The following is a 22154-nucleotide window of genomic DNA, read 5'->3' as shown; positions in this document are numbered from 1 at the left end:
TGTGGAGCACAAAAGAAGATATTTAGAAAAATGTCTGCTTTTGTCCATAAATGAAAGTTAGTGGGGTTTGCACTTTTTTGACTTTCATTAGAGTTGAAATATTCTTCAGATCGTCATGAATGTGAAAATGACCGAATGTAGGTTTAGTTGACTCAGTCATATTAGATAACATTTTAAAGTAATATAAAAAAATTTGACTAATTAATAATAGTATTAGTCATAATATTTACCTACATAAAACTAGTTAATTGTTCCTCAAGAGAAGTGTTTTACGTTACCGGAATAAATATGTTAACTGTGGGCTCCTAAAACACACTTGTTTTGATTATGAAAATTATTCAAATGCTAAGTTTACACAGTTTTACCAGACAGTTTATTTAATTTTATTACTTAATTTATTTTATTTTTATTTTATTTTAATCTGAATGCTAAAATTAATTATGTTGGTTTAATTTAGTCAGGTTGAGTCAGTCATACATTATTTTACTTGATTAAAATTAAGGTAACTTATATATTAAGAACATAATAATAAGAAAATGTAAATATTATGTACATTGAAATGATTGACAAAACATGAAAGTGCAGTACTTTAATGTTTCACATCAACATCAAGTTTAAAATCTATATACAGTACGAGTCAAAAGTTTTTGAACAGTAAGGTTTTTACTGTTTTTAAAAGAAGTCACTAAGTCTGCATTTGTATGATCCAAAGTAGAGCAAAAACAGTACAATTTTGATTTTTAAAAATTATTTAAAATAACTGTTTTCTATTTAAATATATTTTAAAATGTAATTTATTCCTGTTATTTCAAAGCTGAATTTTTAGCATTATTACTCCAGTCACACGGTCCTTCAGAGATCATTCTAATATTCTGATTTGCTGCTCAAAAAACATTTATTATTATTATGTTTAAAACAGCTGAGTATAATTTTTCAGGTTTCTTTGATTAATAGAAAGTTCAGTAACATTATAAATGTTTTTATCATCATCACTTTTGAACAATTTAAAGCATCCTTGCTAAATGAAAGTATTAATTTTTATTAATTATTAAATAAATTATACTGGCTCAAAGCTTTTGAATGGTATAGTGTATAATGTTATTAAAGCTTTTTATTTCAGATAAATGCTGATCTTTGGATCTTTTTATGCATTAAAGTATCCATGAGAAAAAAATACTCAACTGTTTTAAATATTGGTAATAATGATAATAAAAAATGTTACTTGAACAGCAAATCAGAATATTAGAATGATTTCTGAAGGATCATGTGACACTGAAGACTGGAGTAATGATGCTGAAAATTTAGCTTTGATCACAGGAATAAAATACATTATAAAATATATTCAAATAGAAAACAATTATTTTAAATAGTAAAAATATTTCAAAATATACAGTTTTCACTGTATTTTGAATTAAATAAATACAGCCTCGATGAGCAGAAGAGACTGTAAAAACATAAAAAATCGAAACATTAAAAATCAAAAACTTTTGACAGGTAGTGTACATATAAAGTGTCACTGTACCTATATCATTTTAAATAAAGCACTGTTCAACAGGTCTTATATTGTTTTGGGAAGATGTGTTAGTTCTACTTGACATTCCATGCCAGGAATACCAAACACTCATATCTGGCACTCTGTCAGGCTCGTAAAGGAGTGAGTGAGTCGTTATCTTTGACGCTTTGGCAAAGCCAGAAGTCCAACTGACAGTAATACAAACCAGCTTCCACATCTGAATTCCTTGTATGTATGAGGGACGGCAGATTTGAATCAAAAGGATTAGTGTTCGACAAGGAGATGAGAGATGCAGGACTGGAGGGAGATGGGGAGAAGTTCACATGCGAACTTCAGACCTTCCGACAATGCCTTTGATGGGCGGCTCTTGATGTATTGAGCTCAGTGCCTTCCGATTGGGTCCCAATAGAGTCATAAAAATTTGAATGCAGAGCTGAAAAAACTGATGTAGGTGGGATACACCTTGTTTTAATTCATCACTAACATGTATCCATCTAATAATTCATCTCATACTTGGAGCTTAGTTACATAATTGCAGTTTAGTTCCAGTGTTTGTGGTTTGGAATTATAACATCTTGTCCCTTGTCTTGAAAAATATGGAGTACAGAAGTCAACTGTTGCTATGCATGGACAATGTTTCTGACATCCTCAACTGTCCTCGACTTTTCAAAACTTGCCGTAACTTTTTTCTACACATTCCTAAAAATAAAGGTGCTTTAAAAGTCAAAGGTTCTTTAAAGAACCATCTCTTTCTTACCTTTTTATAATCTAAAGAACCTTCTTTGACCACAAAGAACCTTTTGTGAAACAGAAAAGTTCTTCAGATGGTAAAAGTTCTTTATGGAACCATTTAGACAAAAAAGGTTCTTCTATGGCATCGTGAAGCATCTTTATTTTTAAGAGTGTACAGTTGCTAAAGTGAGTCTGTTATAAACATTTCAGAATGGCTGTCAGGACGCTGCTAGATAGTTTCTAAGTATTTTCTGGAATTTGATTATCAAGCAGCATGTGCTATTTTAAAGATACAGTAATTTGTAAAATGTTACTACAGTTGAAAAATTTAACAGTTTCTATATTAATATATTTTGCTATTTAAAGGCACAGTTCACCCAAAAATGAAAATTCTGTCATTAATTGCTCGCCCTCATGTCATTCCAATCCCGTAAGACCTTTATTTATCTTCAGAACACAATTTAAGATATTTTTGATGAAATCTGAGAGCCTTCTAAATTTACATAGTCAGCAATGGTACTACCATGGTGAAAACAAAAAATAACAAAAAAATATCCTAATTTGTGTTCTGAAGATGAACAAAGGTCTTAATGGGTTTGGAACGACATGAGGATGAATAAATAATGACAGAATTGACATTTTTGGGTGAACTATCCCTAATATTTAAGTGGAAACAGTGATACATTTTTTCAAGATTCTTTAATAAATGTAAAAAGTTCAAAAGAACAGGATTTATAAAGGTCTTTACCATCACTTTTGATCAATTTAATGCATCCTTACTGAATAAAAAGTATTCATTTATTTAAAAAAATGATTTGTTATTGACATAAGAATTTGAGATTGATATCAAATGATCACTTACATATATTTCAAGCCAGAATATGCAGGATACATTTAAATTTGAGTTTTGAGTAAATTTGAGTCAAAATGATTGTAATTTACACCCTGGGCCATGTTTGGTGTGTCTAATGCAATCATCCAGAATGACCACTTGTTTGTGTGGGACAGTTTCAATGCAAGCTCTGTTTGCCTTCTAGAGTTCCTTACTGCATTTAGATACAGGAAATGGACATCAGCGCCAAAGGAAGAGAAGTTGTAGTCTCTTATCACTATAGAGAACTAATATCTTCATTAAGATGCTGAGTGTCCCATTCTTGACATGAGCTTAATGGTACATTATAATGTCTCATAATGGCTTGTGTTGGCAAATTGAAATCTGATTCTGCCTTATTTCTATCAGGAATTCAGCAAACTTTGATTGTACATTCTGTTATTGCTAGATTGTGTTCTGTATGTACAGCTGGCCAACGACAAAAAAAAAAAAAAAGCGAAAAACACCAGGCGTGTGTTGTTTTTGTTTGATGCTTTTGACCTGAACCATCTGCCTGTGGAACACAGCATTACAAGCGATCAGTATCAAGGTAAATAATTCACCGTGTACAATGGCTGCTACTTACAGCATAATACCCGCTAATGCCTGTGGTTTTCTATTCATCCCTGGCAGTGGCAGATGTTTGAAAGTTTCCTTTCACATTGTCACACTGTCAGAGAAGTTGACGCAAATATTTTAATAAATAAATCCTCTTCCTGTTAAACGTCCGGCATCATTCCCCTTCAAAATGACTACTTAGTGCCGTGAAGGACATCTGAAAACATTAACCCAGTCCCTCGCCTCATAAAACCACCAGGAGCAACACTCATTAGAAGAGTATTGGGTCCGTTAATGGCTGCTCCCTGTCCCTCAGCGGGAACTGTCGTTCCCATAGGGTCCCTCAGTACTAGGGACAAATAAACACAGGCGTAATGAACACTAACAGATGTGAGCTTGGAGGTTCAGGTCTCCTTTGGTGATTACAGAGAGAGTGCGAAGAGCCCCAGGCCGTTGTTTTATAAAGAACAGACAAGACTCAAAGACTCCTCAAAGTTAAACTCCTGACTACAGGAAATTAGGGTTTAAAAGAGAGTAGATTTTGTGTTATTGTTGCACTGCCCAAGGGTACAAAACAGGCTAGCAGTGCAACGACCTTCCTAACAAAACCTAACAACTATCTTACGGGTTGTCATCACACAAACAACTAATGCTAGCTAATTGCCAGTAGGAATGTTCTGGGTTTCTTACAAGCTAAGCTCTAATAAAGGCATTCAGGGCAGGGGATAATGCTGACAACCAAAGTAAGTAATTTCAACTTCAAAAAATCACATTTAGTAAGGTACTTACAATGTAAAACAAAACAAACAGGGCAACCAAATATTCCAATAAACTTAATATTAAAGAATAGTTTAAATATAAAAAAGTAAATATGGTTTAAATTACAGTTTAATTTCTAGGACTGGTTGTAAAAGAACACAAAAGAAGCATGTATTTACCATAAAAAAGGCCTATACAGCTTGTGTAGTCTTCTGAAGTCATATGATAGCTTTGCGTTAGAAACAGACTGAAATTTAAATTGTTACAGATAATCTTCCCCTCCAGTGAGCTGTTAACTCGAGAAGCTTTGCAACCGGATCAGTCTGATTTTTGAAAGAATCATTCAGGCCAGTTTTGTGAACTGGATCACTATTTGCATGACTATGAGCTAGAGCAGAGGTTAACATTTTAAAATTGTTGTTAAAATTGTGCAAAAATTGTATTAACTTCAGATAGATATGGAATCTATTACAGGAGTAATATGGAATAAAGGGATAGTTCACCCAAAAATTTTAATTCTGTCATTAGTTAGTCACCCTCATGTTGTTCCAAACCTGTAAGACCTTTGTTTTCTTTCTTAACATTTTCTCTGTTTATTTATGCTTTGATTCGAACGAAAACAGCGTATCTGTGTGACGCAGCTGACAGAGACAGTTTGCGTCCAGGGGATAGTATCCAAAATGGTGCTACGGTGACGGTAAATAAAGACGTTATTTTTGTTTTCTTTATGTACAAAAATTATTATCGTAGCTTCGTAAAATTATGGTTGAACCACTGATGGCAGATGGACTATTTTGACAAAGTCTTTCATACTTTAGAAAATATCTTAAATAGTGTTCCGAGGACGAGGGGGGGTAAGTGATTAATGACAAAATAATAATTTTGGGGGTGGAGTAACCCTTTAAGGACACAAACTAAGATAATTTTGATTAAATCCGAGAGCTTTCTGACCCTGCATAGACAGCAACACAACTGACACATTCAAGGCGCAGAAAGGTACAAAGGACATCATTAAAATAGTCCATGTGGCATCAGTGGTTAATTTGTAATTTTATGAAGTTGTGGTACAAGACTATGAATATATCATTGTATCAGTATAAAGTTTTTGTTGTTGTTTTTGCACACATAAAGTATTCTCATAGCTTCTCATATATCTATAGAGAGTGAAATGTCTACTTTTAAATGAGCCAAAACAAATATTCTCAGATTATGTAATCCATAAACATGCAGGGACATCCACTACTACGGAGATGATGTATTAGTGTCACCGACTTCATCTCTTAAACCCAAAACAAAGAAATCACTAGTTCATCAATTAAATATTAAAATGTTAATGCAGCCTCCTTACTGTTTTTCCCTTACACATTCATAATTATTATATCTGCCAGTGTGCTGTGGCAAGCTTTTTTTGCATGCGCTTGAGCGCTTATTAGACTATGTAAGCAATTAAAGGCTCATTATTATGATTTCTATGGTTTATTAATAAACATGCGACTAATAGTCGACTAATGCTTAAAATTAACGACTAATAGTCGACCAGAAAAATCTTTAGTGAAGGGCAGCCATACCTTACTACCTATTTGGGCATTGAATGTATCAGTTGTGTTGGGTCAGAAAGCTCTCGGATTTCATCTAAAATATATTACTTTGTGTTCCAAAGATAAACAAAGGTCTTACAGGTTTGGAACCACATGAGGATGAGTAATTAATGATAGAATTTTCATTTTTGTGTGAACTAACTCTTTAACTTTATATGATATGCATTATACTTTTGTGTTCTTTTTGACCCCAAATTTTTACATTTTGTGTTACTATAACTGTGATTTGCTTTTTGTAAGAAAGAAAGAAGGAAAAAATAAATGAGGAATTAATTTCTGTGGTAATCAACATTATACACAAACACTGTTGACAGAGCTTAACTTGTATAAAAATATCCATTAATTACACTTGTAGTAAGATGTCCGAACAACACAGTGCTGTTTTAGATGTTCATTCAATGTCTTTCTGTATTTACAGTATTCTGTATTCAGTCTTGTTTTTCCTGTAGTTCAACCATGAAAGGGCCTTCAAGTTAGACTTTAACTTTTTGTTGTGAGAGACAACCCCCTTCACTTTGTGACCTTTCAATGGCAGATGGCAGATTGGAGCGCAGTGGGTGGAAACCCCCTGTGTTTCATCTGGCTGAGGGTCAGGTGTCAACAAAACATCTGCTCTGGCCTGGGCCAGCATTGCGGCACTAGTAAAACCCTGTTGTCATGGGCTACTGGTGGCCACAGAATGAATCCCATCACTTTCCAAAGGACAAAGGTATTTCTGTGAAGATAGTGAAGGTAGAATAACAGTACGGGGTCATTCTCTGGTCATGGAATCAAACACGAACTAGGTCTGTTTACAGAAAAGTGATTTATTTTATGGCCTTTTTCTGTCTGAGTTAAGGATGGAGATTTGTAAATGGAGATTTTTTTTACTAAGGTTAGAAAGATTGGGGGAAAGTTTTTAAAATGCATAATTATAAATCTGGCTTTAATTCAAGTATGACAAATGCACTGATTGTGTTTTATAGGCAAAGCAAAACAGGAAGTTTGAGGAAGAGATTTGAGATGAGAAAGTTAAATACACTTTTAAATCATCACATTGTATATTTTTAGATCCCACATTTAAACACTGCACTGAAAAAAGTTTGTGTGAAAAATATTTTAACTCAGAAATGGCTAGTAAATTTCCTATTTAATAAAAAAGGAAGAAAGACTGAAATTGTATTTTAAATTGTTTTAAAACAAACTCCAGTGTTTTATTTACAACTTAAAAAAAATCTATTTTGACACTGTATATTCTGTTAATTATCATTGAAAATAGTTGATGAATAGTTGACCTCAGTTTAAAACAAAGGTGAAAAGCAAGAATATTCCTTTAAAGGCTTTTAAATCTTGTAAATAAGGGCAGATAAACAGCCCCAGCCTCAATGCTTTTGTCCTTTTTAATGTATTTTTATCTTAGTAGGCTACTCTATTGTGGCCTTATGCCACTTTAAGTAGCTTGATTGCTAATGTGACAAGCATTTGCCAAGTTAAAGAGCAAACTGGCAGGGTTTCCAACTGAGGTCCTCAGTGTACTCACCGTAATTCCCTAATGTGTGCTTTACTAGCAGGAGCCAAGGCTGACTAAGTGCCCTATGTATTTACCCCCTCCAGAAGTGGGACTGTTTGCCAGGACGGGCAGGTCTAGTAGACTTTCAAAGGTGGTGTGATTTTCCGCAGGGTGCTGTTAAGTGCGGCTGCCAGGACTCTCCATTCAGGAGTGCTGTCAGGGATGGGGACACAGAATGGGGTGAATTTTTAATGTAAACGGTTACATTCCAGCAAGGGAAAACCAGGTTCATTTTCATAGTCTCAGAAAGCTTGTGAGTCAAAGGCTCATCCATCATGGAATCCTACCAGACTTGTTTTGGGAAATTAAATGGAAAGACAGCAAAAGAATTTAGGCTTTTAGTGAGATAGTCTTGTCAGACTGATGTGTGCTATTGAAAGTGTTTAAAAAGTTTTCTTAAAAGTCTGTGTACTCTTAATATGAATTTTGCTAATATATAGTGTTGTTGGTTGAGAATAGATGTGTCATTACAATTGGCCTGGCCGATTATTGGCGCCAATATCAAGCATTTTTATGGTCATCGCATTGGTCATTTCCAAAACCGATTTGTTGATAAAATAATTAAAAAGCATTTAATGAAAGTTTTTGTCAGAGCCCTTGTTATTCTTAATTTTGACATTAATTTTTATTTTTACACCAGACATATATATCGGTTCAAAATATCGGTGATCGGTCTACCTGATCAGTAATAATCAGTATCAGTATCAGTATCGGCCCTGAAAAAAACAACAATATTGAAATTCTGTTTGATATCAATAAATATTTTTTGGTTATGGCTGAAAATGGATATATGGACTAAAATAAAATAATTTTCTATTTTAGTGAATGAATTAAAAATAAAACACTGAAGTGAGTTTAGACATCACAACATTATAATCAGGGTCCGAAATTAACACTCGCTACTCGCCAAATGCGAGCAAATTCTCTGTCTGGCGAGTTAAATTTAAAGCGCCATCCGCCACATGGCGAGTAAATCTTTTCACCAGTAATGTTAATCAGTATCAGTCTCGCGGATCTCTGTGATGCTCCCCCGATCGGGCCAGTGCTGCCTTGTCACTAAAGTTTAATTTGCCGTGCGCAAATACAGTCTAATGGTGCGTTCACACCGAAAGCCAAGCGAATATGCGCATCGCGTCACTCGCTGTAGTTTTTCCCGTCACTAGCGCGAATAACAAGAAGGCGCGATCAACCATGGCAGAGATAAATATGATCGCTGCTTTGTACCTGTTGTGTAAGTCCTAAATACACCAGAAAGCCAAATGCCGACGTGTCTGGGTTCACAGCACAGTAATGTATCACAGATATATCTCAAGAATTCTTCTATAAACAAAGTGTAGAGAGAGTGTAAATAAGAGATTGATCTTGCGGTACAGAGAGCGTCGTTGATTATAATAGAGCTTTGTGATATCGGAAACTAAGATGAGTGACAGCTTTTAATATTTTTTTATGGGAGTTTGTAAATGAGATATTGATTTAATACAGCAGTTAAATAAACAAGAAGTTATTATAAAGTGACTTACATTGTCTGACAATAACACTATGGCTGATTTTCCGTCGTCAAAATTATTCTGGACCAAGTCACACTGCTGTGTTTGATTGTAGATGTGCAACGGCTCTGCGCGTCTCCATTCAAACACAGCGGTGTTTCATTTATAAGTGAACATGTGTTTTTAAACGAATCTAGTGAAATGATTCAATTTCCCATTCATAAAGAGAGTCACTTGCTTTATTCTTGAATGAACCATGCATTCAAACGAATCAAATGAATATGATTCAGTGATCAATTTCAGTTTCGTGCCGCCACCTGCTGGCATGTATTTTTATTTATTGAAATCTTAAATACTTCTGTATTCAAAATGTAATATTTAAAACATTAATCTCAACGTGCATTATGAATTTGATTGCACTCATGGCACCTCTGAGCCTCATTAATGTATGAAAAGGTAAAAAAAAAAAAAATTAATGGACAGCACCGTAAAAATGAAGACAGAAACCTTGCTGATCATTAAACTCTTACTAGCACTACCTCTTTCTTGTGATAGGGGTTTCAGTTTAATAAAGCAAATTAAAAATGACTGGAGAAGCAACCTCTCAGTGGATTCACTCCACAAACTTTTATTCATCAGCATTGAAGGGCCTGAGTTGGACCGTTTCAATGGCCAGAAGGTAGTTGAAAGGTGGCACTCTCAAACAGAAAGGGCTCAGAGAGTATCGCTCTAGAACAGAGACAATATTTGTGATCTTCTGATTAAGACCTGGAACAATTCATCACAATAAAACTTTTAACAAATTCTGCTTAATAACACTCTGTTTACTAATATTGTTTAATTTTCATCTTTGCAACAACATTCCTTTAATAGGAGTCCTCCATTTATGTATAGTTAACTGCTGATCTGGGACCATCGACCTGGACAGACTGTTGTGCATAAATTTAGTTACATCACAATTATAATTCTTTAAATTATCAATTGTATTTAAAGAAAAGTTATGCTGAATAAAAAGTGTATGTATAGTTATATTTGGCTTTTGACACATTTAAAATATGTGGCTAAGAAATAAATATTAACTTTTTTTTTCTTTTTGGTGGGGCCAGTAAAAATTTTGGCAGGGCAAGTAAAAATTTGAACCACTGGCCCGATCGGACCAGTAGAAAAATTCCTTAGCGTTGAACCCTGCTGTGGCACAAAGACTGCGTCAGAAGCAGGAGGCCAGATTTCATGGACAAAGAAAACAAGTAGTCTGACTAGATCAGATAGTTCGTTAAAAACATTTCCAAGTTATAATAAAAAATCTAAAATTACCAAAAAGTAGTTTTTCTTATTGGTGTTTTAATTGTCACTCCTCTCTGTCCGGAGCACACATAATATACAGAATAACGTGCTTTGGATATATCTGTGTTAAATCGTTCAGAATTTTGGCAGGTAAAAAATAAGCTTGGCCGGTGTACCAAAAACTTAATTTCGGTCCCTGATTATAATGTATAGTATAAAAAATGGATATTCAGGTTTTTTTAATTTACTAAAAATTACATTCAACAGTAAATATATATATATATTGTAAATGTACTCAACTGTTTTAAATATTGATAATAATAATAAGAAGAAATGTTTCTTGAACAGCAAATCAGCATATTAGAATGATTTTTGAAGGATCATGTGACAATGAGGACTGGAGTAATGATGCTGGAAAATTAGGTTTGATCACAGGAATAAATTACAAAAAAAAGTAGTATACAAATAGATATTGACAAAGGTAATTAAAAAACCCATAAAGTTTTGTAACTTTTAAAACCAGTAAAGGGAGTTGCTTTCATCCCAGGGCTGAGGTGTGTGATTCAAAAATGACCTCATCATCCAGATATACCAGGAACCTCTGACAATGAGAGTTGAAGGCGGGAGGCAGTGAAATGCATACGTGGAGGAGTGTGACTACAGCTCTGGCCCAGCCAAGTAGGAAGGAAGTGAAGAGGAGGCTGGAAGATTAAAAAGGGAGGCCATGATGAGAACAAGAGGGATAGAGAGGTGACCGAGGGATGGGATGGAAGGGAGGGGAAAGAAGAGGAGGTTTAACAGCTGAATGCACACTCAGAGGGGTTAGAGGCACCCAGACTGCGGTCAGCTCCGCTCTGAATGGCGGCAGGAACAATGGGCCTTCTCATGGAGCCTGTCTGCTCTGCTCTGTGGTGGGCAAACCATTCAACTGCCTGCTGCCTCGGCCCTCTTATTCTCTTTGGGAAAGTGTGAGGGGAGTTTATGAGTAGGGAGTCGGGTGCGCTGTGACCAGCAGCTGCCGCTCCCTCATTAGCATGCGCACCTGCTCCCTGAGGCCTTTCTGGAAGGCCGACACAGGCCCTCGGCGCATTATTCCAGCTCATAACTGCACACAGCGATGTGTTGTCTGGGTTAAATCAGCCTAATTTTTCTGCATCGGATCTCAAATCTCATTAAAGGTGTGACATCATCTTTTTTTTGTCGTAAGTTAATTCTGTCAAATTACATATATAGAAAAGCTTAATTTCTAAGAAATTATAACAGTTAGAAATGAAAGAAGTTAGAAAGATTGTTTTTAACAACAGCACATTCAGTTCTGCTGTATATGCAGCACATTTAGTGCAGATTTTATGAACATGGCATTTCGCAAAGAGGCTGTTATGGAAGGATGGGGAAGTCAAACTTCATTTAGAGCCCTATGATTTCCACTATGTGGAAAACAAGGACGGAATCGCGGAATCCAGTTATACAAATGGAATTTACCGTACAACGCAGAATGTCATGGAATTTGCCAAATTTTGGATAAATAAATATAAAGTACTGTGGGTTAGTACACTTATGCAATATGGACTAGGGTCTGTGAATATTAAGCCGCAAATATACTATTTAAATATGAATCCTGCATGTTTTACACACATACTGGAGCACGTGTGACGTGTTTTCAGTTTTTGCCACCTCAGTGTACAAGCACATAAACTATAGAACTGCTCTGAGAGTCACTTCATGAGCATTTCATAATTTCTTTTGAGTAAAACTATCGTCATATCATATACACACAGAAACTAGATGTCTTCACAGCAACCCATCAAAATAGAAGTTTGGTTTAACTTGAAGAAACTGTGAAAGAAATATATTACTTAATGTAATGATTGTATTACTACTACTACTACTAGTAAAATTATTATTAAAACACAGAATTTGGGAAAAAATAAAACGTATTTCATAGGGCCCTATTCGTTATAGTCACCGCTAGGCAGTGTTAGGGGTAGCACATTACAAGTAACGTGAATTACGTAATCAGATTACTTTTTTTAAATAACTAGTAAAGTAAACGCATTACTTTTCCATTTACAAGAAAATATCTGAGTTACTTTTTCAAAAAAGTAACACCTGTTATTTTTTGTTTCCTTTATGTATTTAATCCCATTTTATTAAAGGGGTCATCGGATGCAAAATTCACTTTTGCATGTTGTTTGAACATAAATGTGTACACATCTGTCCTATAATGATAAAAATCCTCCCAGTTGTTTTTATTTAATCTTTGTTGATAAACTTCGTTCATAACTTTAGAATAAAAAATTAGGTCAAACATAATCAAAAAGTTAGTTGGAATAATTGACCTAAAATGTCTAATCTAATAGATTAGGATACTAACTACAGTTTTCGTCATGTAATGTGTAATCAATACTGGAAAAAGTAATGAACCCAGCACTCATTATAGTCCACCTAACACCTGCCCGTTCTTACAATTGACTGCAAGCTTCAGATTTGCCTCCATCCTGTCTACAACCATGTTCCCAAACTACAGTTTTTTATTTTTTTGATAATTTGTTTAACTTAGATGTATGTCGCAATACTGAAGAAAAGATTTGTCGCTGCTTATATTTTAGCACAACTTTATAGTCTGTTTAAGACTGTTTAATCCACAGGGTCAGAAAGAAGAATGTTAGAAATTGTTGTTTGGCACAAATATTTAATAATTGGACCACAATGAAAAGAAACAAACAATGACCCTTCAAATATGAATGAAACTAGGCTAGAAACTTTTCTATTACAGCGTCAAGATTAGGGATGTAACGATATTTCGTGGTACGATATTTCGCGATGCAAAAATGTTATGATATGTATCGTAGAGTGATGACGATACATTTACGATATGACGACAATCTAATCCTATTGGTTGAGCTGCCGACGTCTCCTACTCTGCAACAGCGCTGCTTGTGCTTTCATTGCAGAATCAGATGCAGAAATCATTTGAACTGAATATTAGTAGAGCAACATGAGTTCGGCTGAAACTTAAATTAAAGATACCCTGTCTTCACGTCCGACAGCATTTTGGTTTCACAGTCATGCGACAGTACGACGGTAGAAAAAAAATTACAGACAAAACATTATTACAGTCACGGTGCATGTTATTAACACGGAGTGGGAAATGTAAAGTTCCGTGCTTCAGACTCACCCGCTTTTCGATTCACACATTGGAACAAACATCTTAAAGCTTTTATGGCTGTTAGCCACAGGAACCTCCGAAGATGTATTGTAATCGTTTTATTAGCAGCAGCCACGATTTAAGCAGTTACCGCACAGATAACTATTTACAACCAAAAGCACATTTCACTGAGCGCATGTCGGAGTGTTGAAAACATGATCAAGATCATTTAAAATAGGCTATAATGGAGCTGTATGATCAATAAAATACGGAGAAAGGCTATTAATAAAGGGAAAAAAAATCCAGAAAATGCGTGTATATAGCCTGCGCAGGTAAAAATACAATTATGTGTAAAATGTCATAGCAAACTGTGTCTGATATGAAAACTACGCTAGTCATTGTCCCATAAAATAGCAAATAGCACATATAGTATTTTCATTACGTTTCATTTATTTTGTTTTTGTTAAGTAAAACGAGACCTTGTTGTTTGCAACTACGTTTACCCCGAGACCGTGTCGCGAACACCAGCTCGACCGCAAAACACTTTCACTTTGAGAGAAAGCGGCAGCCGTGGAGAGATTCCACCGCTTGACGCGTCCATGTGAAAGGGCTTTTAAACGGTCTTCAGACAGCGTGAACACAAAACGGGGACCGTTTGAGAGCAGCGTCAGCGTGTACCGGATTGAGTCCAAAGAGCAAATACCCGTGCATGTCACCCGCACCGCACCTGACAGATAAATATTATTCCACCCGTTACGTCAGTTTTAGCGGTTCACCCGTCGGGTAGGACTCTGTTTGGCACACACATAGAATCTTGCATTGATAGCAGGTTTAAAGAATTTGACATCTTGACAATCTTATGTAAAAAAAAAAAAAAAAAAAAATCAGTGACAGACAGACCTATTCAGTTGTTAATTTTAATACAGGTTTTTATTAAACCTTAAAATGTGACCTTGTATGTAAAACTAAGAAAGCTATTGGATTTTTTTTTTTTTATATCTGTTGTTTGATTTTCAGTTTGATGTTTTAACTTTTGTTCAAAATATCGTGATACGTGTCGTATCGTGAACCCAATATCGGGATACGTACCGTATCGTGACCTAGGCATATCGTTACACCCCTAGTCAAGATTTATGACACTTACATAACGTTAGAGTTTGTTGTTGTGCTGGTGATGCGTAAGATGTTTGTGTTGTTTGTGTAATAATCACAAAACCTAAACGAACCTCCAGAAATGTGCCGGAGTGGCCATAGGACAATGGGAGGAAAGGTAGCATTGTGGGCAACAGTGCGGTTCCCACCGTGCACTTAATGGTTTTGTCGTGCCTGGTTCTCAGTCCCCTGTGTTTTCTTTTCTTGGTTGAAGTTATTGGCCATCCTAATCCTGGGAGAGACACAGTAAAAACATCCAACCCACCGAGGGGGGCCCTGTTTGGATCAGAGAGCAGTGCACTGGGAATGTGTTGAGATATTCCGGCTGCCCCCCGAGGCCAAAAACATGGCTTCGGTATTCCAGAGGCTCTGGATGGCTTTAGCTTTTTGCAAAAGGTTATTTCAGCATAGTCATGTCGAGGGAGGGCCCCTTTTGTGTCGCTGAGTAAAATCGGCAAAAGATTACTTTCAAGCCAACCCAGGAAAAACCTGTTATGAAGTCTGCGCGGCTCTTTTACAGAGTTTTCTCTGTGCCGTCTCTGTATTCCCAAGGTCCTGATTGATGCTGCGGAGACTCTCTACTGTAGAAGAATAGCAGGCATTGAGGTGGAGGAAGACAGCTTTGAAGTCCTGATAATGTTAGGCCTGGGTTCAAAGACCCTTGTATAGACGCTGCCTTGTCTTTGGAGTGAATGAATTCAGATTCATTCAGAAAGGCTGAGGCGCTCAAATTTTCTCCTAAGAGCCGCTGATGGATGGCTGACTTTCATAAATCTGTTTGAAACAGGATTACACCTGTGAACCTCAATTCAATTCTATGAGAAAACCTTAAAGGAACATTCATTCTCCCAACTCCCTCCGAGTTAATAAGTTGAGTTTTACCGTTTTGAAATCCATTCAGCCGTTCTCCTGTTCTGGCGATATCACTTTTAGCATAGCTTAGCATAGATCATTGAATCCTATTAGACCAATAGCATCACGTTCAAAAATGACCAACGAGTTTCCATATTTGTCCTATTTAAAACTTGACTCTTCTGTAGTTATATCGTGTACTAAGACCGGTGGAAATGCAAAGCTTCAATTTTCTAGGCCGATAAGATTAGGAACTACACTCCCATTCCGGCGTAATAGTCAAGGAAGTTTGTTGCCGTAATAAGGCTGAAGCAGGAGCAGTAATACCACGCAGCACATGTGCAAATGCTAAACTAGCTGGGAACTCATTTCTGATAATACTCCGCCTGCTTCGGCCATATTACAGCAGCAAACTTCCTAGACTATTACGCCGGAATGGAAGCGTAGTTCCTAATCTTATCAGCCTAGAAACTCGCAGCTTTGCATTTCCACCGGTCTTAGTACACGATATAACTACAGAAGAGTCAAGTTTTAAACACAACAAATATGGAAACTCGTTGGTCATTTTTGAACGCGATGCTATTGGTCTAATAGGATTCAATGATCTATGCTAAGCTATACTAAAAGTGATATCGCCAGAACAGGAGAACGGCTGAATGGATTTCAAAACGGTAAAAATCAATTTATTAACTCGGGGGGAGTTGGAGAATAAGCCTATTTCCAAAAAAAGTGGAGTGTTGCTTTAAATATTCAGAAAATATATATATATTTTTAAGGGGACATAAGATGCCCATTTTCCATTAGTTGGTATGATTCTTTAGGGTCTTAATGAAATGTCTGCAACATACTTTGGATAAAATTCCTCAATGGTCGTGTAAAACAACACCTTTTTTACCTTGGCAAAAACAGCTCTATTCACAGCGACCCATTTCGGTGCATGTCTCAAATGATAATGAGCTTTGCTCACTCCACCCCTCTCTTTTTTGTGTGTGTGTGTATTTGGTGGTGTGCTACCATCAGAAACAAAACTAATATACTGCGTCATCAATGTCTCTAATGTCGGGAGAAAATGAAGACTCTTATGTTCACTTTTACATTCAACTACAAAACACCTGCATTGCTTACGAGAAATTTTTGTCCTTACATCTGCTCGAGTGCCGAGTAGATGGTGCACAATGTACAACTGGCTGAGGGCGGAAATATGCTAATGTGGGACAGTCTATCAGTGTTTGTGGGCGGGGCCTGAGAAAATCAAAACGGCTTGGTAATTGAGACTGTTTAGGTTTTTTTGGTACAGTTTGTACTTATGGAAGCCTGTTTCCGCCACTGAATCAAAAATTTAAAAAGGTTATTACGACTTTTTATTTCACAATTTTGCCTCCTTTTTACAGAATTGCATGACTACAGACCATTTTTTCAGAATCATTGCGTAAACTCGCAATTGTGAGTTAAAAAGTCAAATTTTGAGGGGGAAAAAGACTGATATGTTCTCAGAATTGCAAGTTTATATCTCACATATCTCACTCGCAATTGCAAGTTACAAATATAAGAGATATAAAAATTCGTAATAAATTAAACTTTATTTTTCAGATAAATGTCTCGCAATTCTGACTTTATAACTCGAAATTCTGAGTTTATATTACAATTCTGAGAAAAAAAAGTCAGAATTGCGAGTTTATAACACTCAATTCTCAATTCATGGAAATAATGAACTGATGATGAACTGAATACAGTTTGGATCAAGACAAACTTAGCTAATGAAAAGCATTCAAACCAACACAATATTCACAATGTCACCAGCTAAATCACCATGAATATATTGTAAATATTTGATATATTGCCTAGGTCTAAAGCTTATGTGATTATGTACTTTGCCGACTTGTCCTAACATATACCCTTTCGTGGCTTAAGATCTGTTTACCATGCTAACAATTCAAAGACTTGTCTTAAATTCTTCTCATGATTATGGGGTCTAAGGCTTGAATCTTGAATCATTTTAATCATGACGAGGGCTTTAACTAACATTAGTTACGTAACAAATGAGTTCTCTCTTAGTACCTTAGTAACTACAAAAATGTAAGATGTTTAATCTTTGGTAATTTCTATTCCAGAAGCATTTTCATTACAGTCCAGCTAGCTCGATTTATACTGACATTTTATCCAGTACTAGGCTAATGCCATTGAAAGTGGCTTTAGCAACTGAGTGCAGTACATTCAGTACTAATTCCACCTGTGCTTGCTTTTTCCACTATACAGGTGTCTTGACCAGTTTGCCGGCACAGCGTGCCAGTTCCGCAACCCATGCTTCCAGTCCCCGTGCAGAAATGGCGGCGTGTGCCATTTGATTACTTCTGTCAACGAGGTGGACTTTGTGTGCAACTGCAGCCTGGGCTACACAGACAGAATATGTCTCACTCCCATCAATAATGTGTGCTTTAGCTCCCCGTGCCGAAACGGAGGCACGTGTGAACTCACCAGTATCCGCAGTTACAAGTGCAAATGCCCACCAGGCTGGTCAGGTAAGTCCACCATGCAGTTTTAAACAATGTAACGAGGACTATAAACTAACATTTCAAATCCAGACAGTGGTGAGCATATTCTGACCTTAAAACGCTCTTCATCACTAGGTAAGAACTGCCATCAAGCCGATCCTTGTGCCTCAAATCCTTGTGCCAATGGCGGTAAGTGTAGTCCCTTTGATTCCGACTACATCTGCCACTGCACGCCCTTCTTCTCAGGCCAAACCTGCAAACAAGACGTCAACGAGTGCGCCCAGAGTCCCTCTCCTTGCAAGAACGGTGGTGTGTGTGAGAACGAGGTGGGCACGTATCGCTGCAACTGCCCTGCTGAGTACACAGGGAGACATTGCGAGACCCTCTATCAGCCCTGTAACCCTTCACCATGCTACCACGGAGGCACCTGCGTCCAGAAGGGAGAGACGAGCTACGAGTGCTCCTGTTTGCCAGGTAGGCATCCTTAACCGGTTAACCTGCACTCCGGCGTAGGTTCTTTGTTTACATATGTTCAAAGTTACTGTTAGTTATAAGGTAAAACAATTACCATTACCAACAAATTCCATAACCGTTACCATTACTTAGACTGAATTCCTCATGCTTCACCCAAACCCAAGGCTAACAACTAACAAAATATTAATAGTCCACTGACTGGAATTAATAATAGTCTGTCAAATTAAATTAAAGGCACAGCGTGTAATTTTCGCTGCTAGAGGGCACATATTCAAAACAAACAAAGAAACAAAGGCATAGATTTATCATACTAGATACATCAGGGTGTGTTTGAAAGTTGTGTTATAATGCTACTCTGTGCGTTCATCAACTGTCTGAAAACAGATTAAAGCGGTTTTGGTGTTTGTATGTTTTCGATAAAATGGAACGAAAATCGAGGGTGTATGACGTCATTGGCAGGTGACGCATTGACAAGGAACGGGTCACTAGTTCAAATTGTTTATTTATCTAGATTCAAACATTCTTGGAAACATTTGGGATAGTGTAAGTACACAAGTCAGCAAAATATATAACATATATTTTGGATATTTTAATCAAAAATCTTACATATTGTGCCTTTAAGTCTTGTATAAAACCCTGTAAAAGTTTTGATGCCTGTTAGGGCAATAGCGCTAAATATATATATATATATATATATATATATATATATATATATATATATATATTAATAGTGCTCAATCTTTTGATGATATTAGTTTTCTCAGTGTTTATGTACATTTAAAAAAAAAATCTTTGTCTGTTATTTAAGAATTTGTATATATATGTACCAATATAAAATGCAGAAAAAACTAATATATCTGGCAGTACAAATTAATATCTGGCATACAATACAATTAGCCTGTTTCTGCCACTGAATAAAAAAATTAAAAAGGTTACTGCGACATTATATCTCACAATTTTGACTTTTTTTTCAAAAATTGCATGATACAAACTCACAGTTCTGACTTTTCTTTTTCCAGAACAAAATTGTGTGATATAAACTCGCAATTGTGAGTTAAAACGTCACACTTTGAGGGGGGAAAAAGACTGCTATGTTCTCAGAATTGCAAGTTTATATCTTACATATCTCACTCACAATTGCGAGTTACTATATCAGAATATGATATATGTGAGATATAAACTCACAATTTTGAGAAAAAAAGACACAATTTTGAGATATACACTCGTAATTCTAAGAAAAAAGTCAGAATTGAGAGTGTATATCTTACATTTCTTAAATTCTGACTTAATAACTCACAATTGCATGTTATAAAGTCATAATTTTGAGATATAAAATGTATTATTTCCCAGAAAAATGTCTTGCAGTTCTGACTTTATAACTCACAATTGCGAGTTTATATTACAATTCTGAGAAAAAAAGTCAGAATTGCACATTTATATCACTCAATTCTGACTTTATTTCTCAGAAATGAGTTTATATCTCACAATTCTGAGAAAAAAATCTGAATTACAAGATGTAAGCAATTGCGAGAAATTTGATGAATCATGAATTCATGGAAATGATGAACTGATTCATGGAAATGAATGAAACCTGCCAGACTTAATAAAGTTTGGATCGAGACAAAAACTAGTAATGAAACTAAGCTAATCAAAACCATTCAAACCAACACAATATTCACAATGTCGCCATGAATATATTGTAAATATTTGATATATGACCTAGGTCTAAGGCTTAAGTGATTATGTACTTTGCCGACTTGTTCTAACAAATACCCTTTCGTGGCTTAAGATCTGTTTACCATACTAACAATTCAAAGACTTGTCTTAAACACTCCTCATGATTATGGGGTCTAAGGCTTGAATCTTGAATCATTTCAATCATGATGAGGGCTTTAACTGACATGAGTTACGTAACGAATGAGTTCATTAAATGACGGATCAATGGCAGCCTTTTAACTTTGATCACTCAGAGGAAATCCACTCAGCTTATTTTGACTCACAAGTGTCCTGTTGACGACATCTGTTCCAGCGTTAAGACAAATGATATCGCCCTTCTATCCGGGTCAACACTGAAGGTAGAGATTTCAGATGAGCTCAGTGAGTTTGCAATAACAATGTAGTATCAGTGTTTTCCACAACTTTGGAACATGGGATAGACCTCTCCCAGAATGCCCTTCTCTCAGCCTCATTTAAACCCGGCCAAGTCATAGTATCTGCACTCCTGCTGCAGCTCTGTCTGCATGTGTGTGTGTGTGTGTGTGTGTGTGTGAACAGGCCGGCAGGAAAATATTTGCGCTTATCATGAGGAAATGTCTGAACGACAACATCCTTATGCTGGTGTCCCTGGGTTAGAGTCAGTGTTGGGAGAATGAGAATGCGCATGTGTGTGTGCGTGTGTGTTCGCCTTCCATCACTATTCCTTTGACCTAAGTGGATCTCATGTCATGCCAGATGACATATGACATAACCCAAACCTCAGCCTTGAGGAAACATCACTAAAGTCACTTCTTCATCTTTTATTCCATGCATTCATTGGCTTTGAAGAAAGTAGTCATTATGTGATCAGCTTGAAAATATACCATAACAGCACTTTTCAGTGTTAAACTGTAGGAAATTGTGGTTAGAGTCAGTTGAGTCGTTGTCGTTGGTACCTCTAACAGAATCCTGGTACTGCCAGTCTTCTCAGAAAACGAAGACCGTTGACCGCAACAACAGTAACGACTGTTTTTGAATGTTTCACAATGTTTTATCCCTCTGTTTATACTTGGAAACAATCGAATTTGCATGTTTGTGTTAAAGGATCTGTGCTGTGCAATCTGATATAAATATTTAGTTCTTTCTGAGGAAACATGAATTCTGTCAGCAAACAGTTGCTCAAATATTTAGCCATGTCTAGAATATTTGACATTATGGGGTATGTATTAAATGTTGATTTTTATTTCACACTGCTGGAAAGATACAGGCAATGTTCACATTTTTTTAGATAAAAATTAGACAGGTACACTACTATTCAAAGTGTGGGTTCAGTAACTCCAGTACTCCAGACTTCATTGTCCATTGAGCCTTCAAAAATTACTCGTATATGCTGATTTGGTGCTTTTCTTATTATCAATGTTATCAATGCTGAAAACAGCTGTGCTACTTGATATCTTTGAATCTTTGATGAATGGAAAGTACAGCATTTATTTGAATTAGAAATCCTTTGTAACAATGTAAAAGTCTTTACTGTCACTTTTGATCAATTTAATGCATCCTTGCTGAATAAAAGTATTCATCTTTAAAAATAAAATAATAAAAATGACCCCAAACTTTTGAACAGTATTGTATATAGTTCAGTTTTTAGGAGTGTCATCTTAAACAGGCAGTTTTTGAAAATGTGTTTAGCTTTGGCTTTTAAATCTAGATGTTTTAAGACATTTTTTGATGAAACTGCTAACTTTTTGCAGGCTTTAGTGGTCAGAACTGTGAGGAGAACATTGATGACTGTCCAGACCATCGCTGCCTTAATGGAGGGACCTGTGTGGATGGAGTGAACACCTACAATTGCCAATGCAAGCCAGAGTGGACAGGTACCAACTGTCTACTGAAACACTATACGTAATTCACTTACAGTTGCACAAAAGACATTTTTGAATCAGTTAGACTAACTAGTCTTCAGTAGGTGAAATCTCGTTTAGTTTAATCT

The 22154-nt window shown here is 36.1% G+C and overlaps 1 protein-coding gene across 1 annotated transcript in view; it reads left to right on the top strand.

Annotated features, from left to right (window-relative positions):
- Positions 1 to 22154, top strand: part of notch1b (notch receptor 1b) — a 60925-nt gene that overhangs the window by 3525 nt on the left and 35246 nt on the right. The window contains exons 3-5 of the mRNA XM_073839520.1: positions 17760 to 18022; positions 18131 to 18469; positions 21916 to 22038. Of these exons, the coding sequence (XP_073695621.1) occupies positions 17760 to 18022; positions 18131 to 18469; positions 21916 to 22038 (725 nt within the window). The remainder of the gene's footprint in view (positions 1 to 17759; positions 18023 to 18130; positions 18470 to 21915; positions 22039 to 22154) is intronic.

The sequence above is a fragment of the Garra rufa genome, chromosome 5 (assembly GCF_049309525.1).
Source record: "Garra rufa chromosome 5, GarRuf1.0, whole genome shotgun sequence".
Classification (NCBI taxonomy): Eukaryota; Metazoa; Chordata; class Actinopteri; order Cypriniformes; family Cyprinidae; genus Garra; species Garra rufa.
The sequence above is the reverse complement of the archived record's forward strand: the minus strand, read 5'-3'. Positions and strand labels throughout refer to the sequence as shown.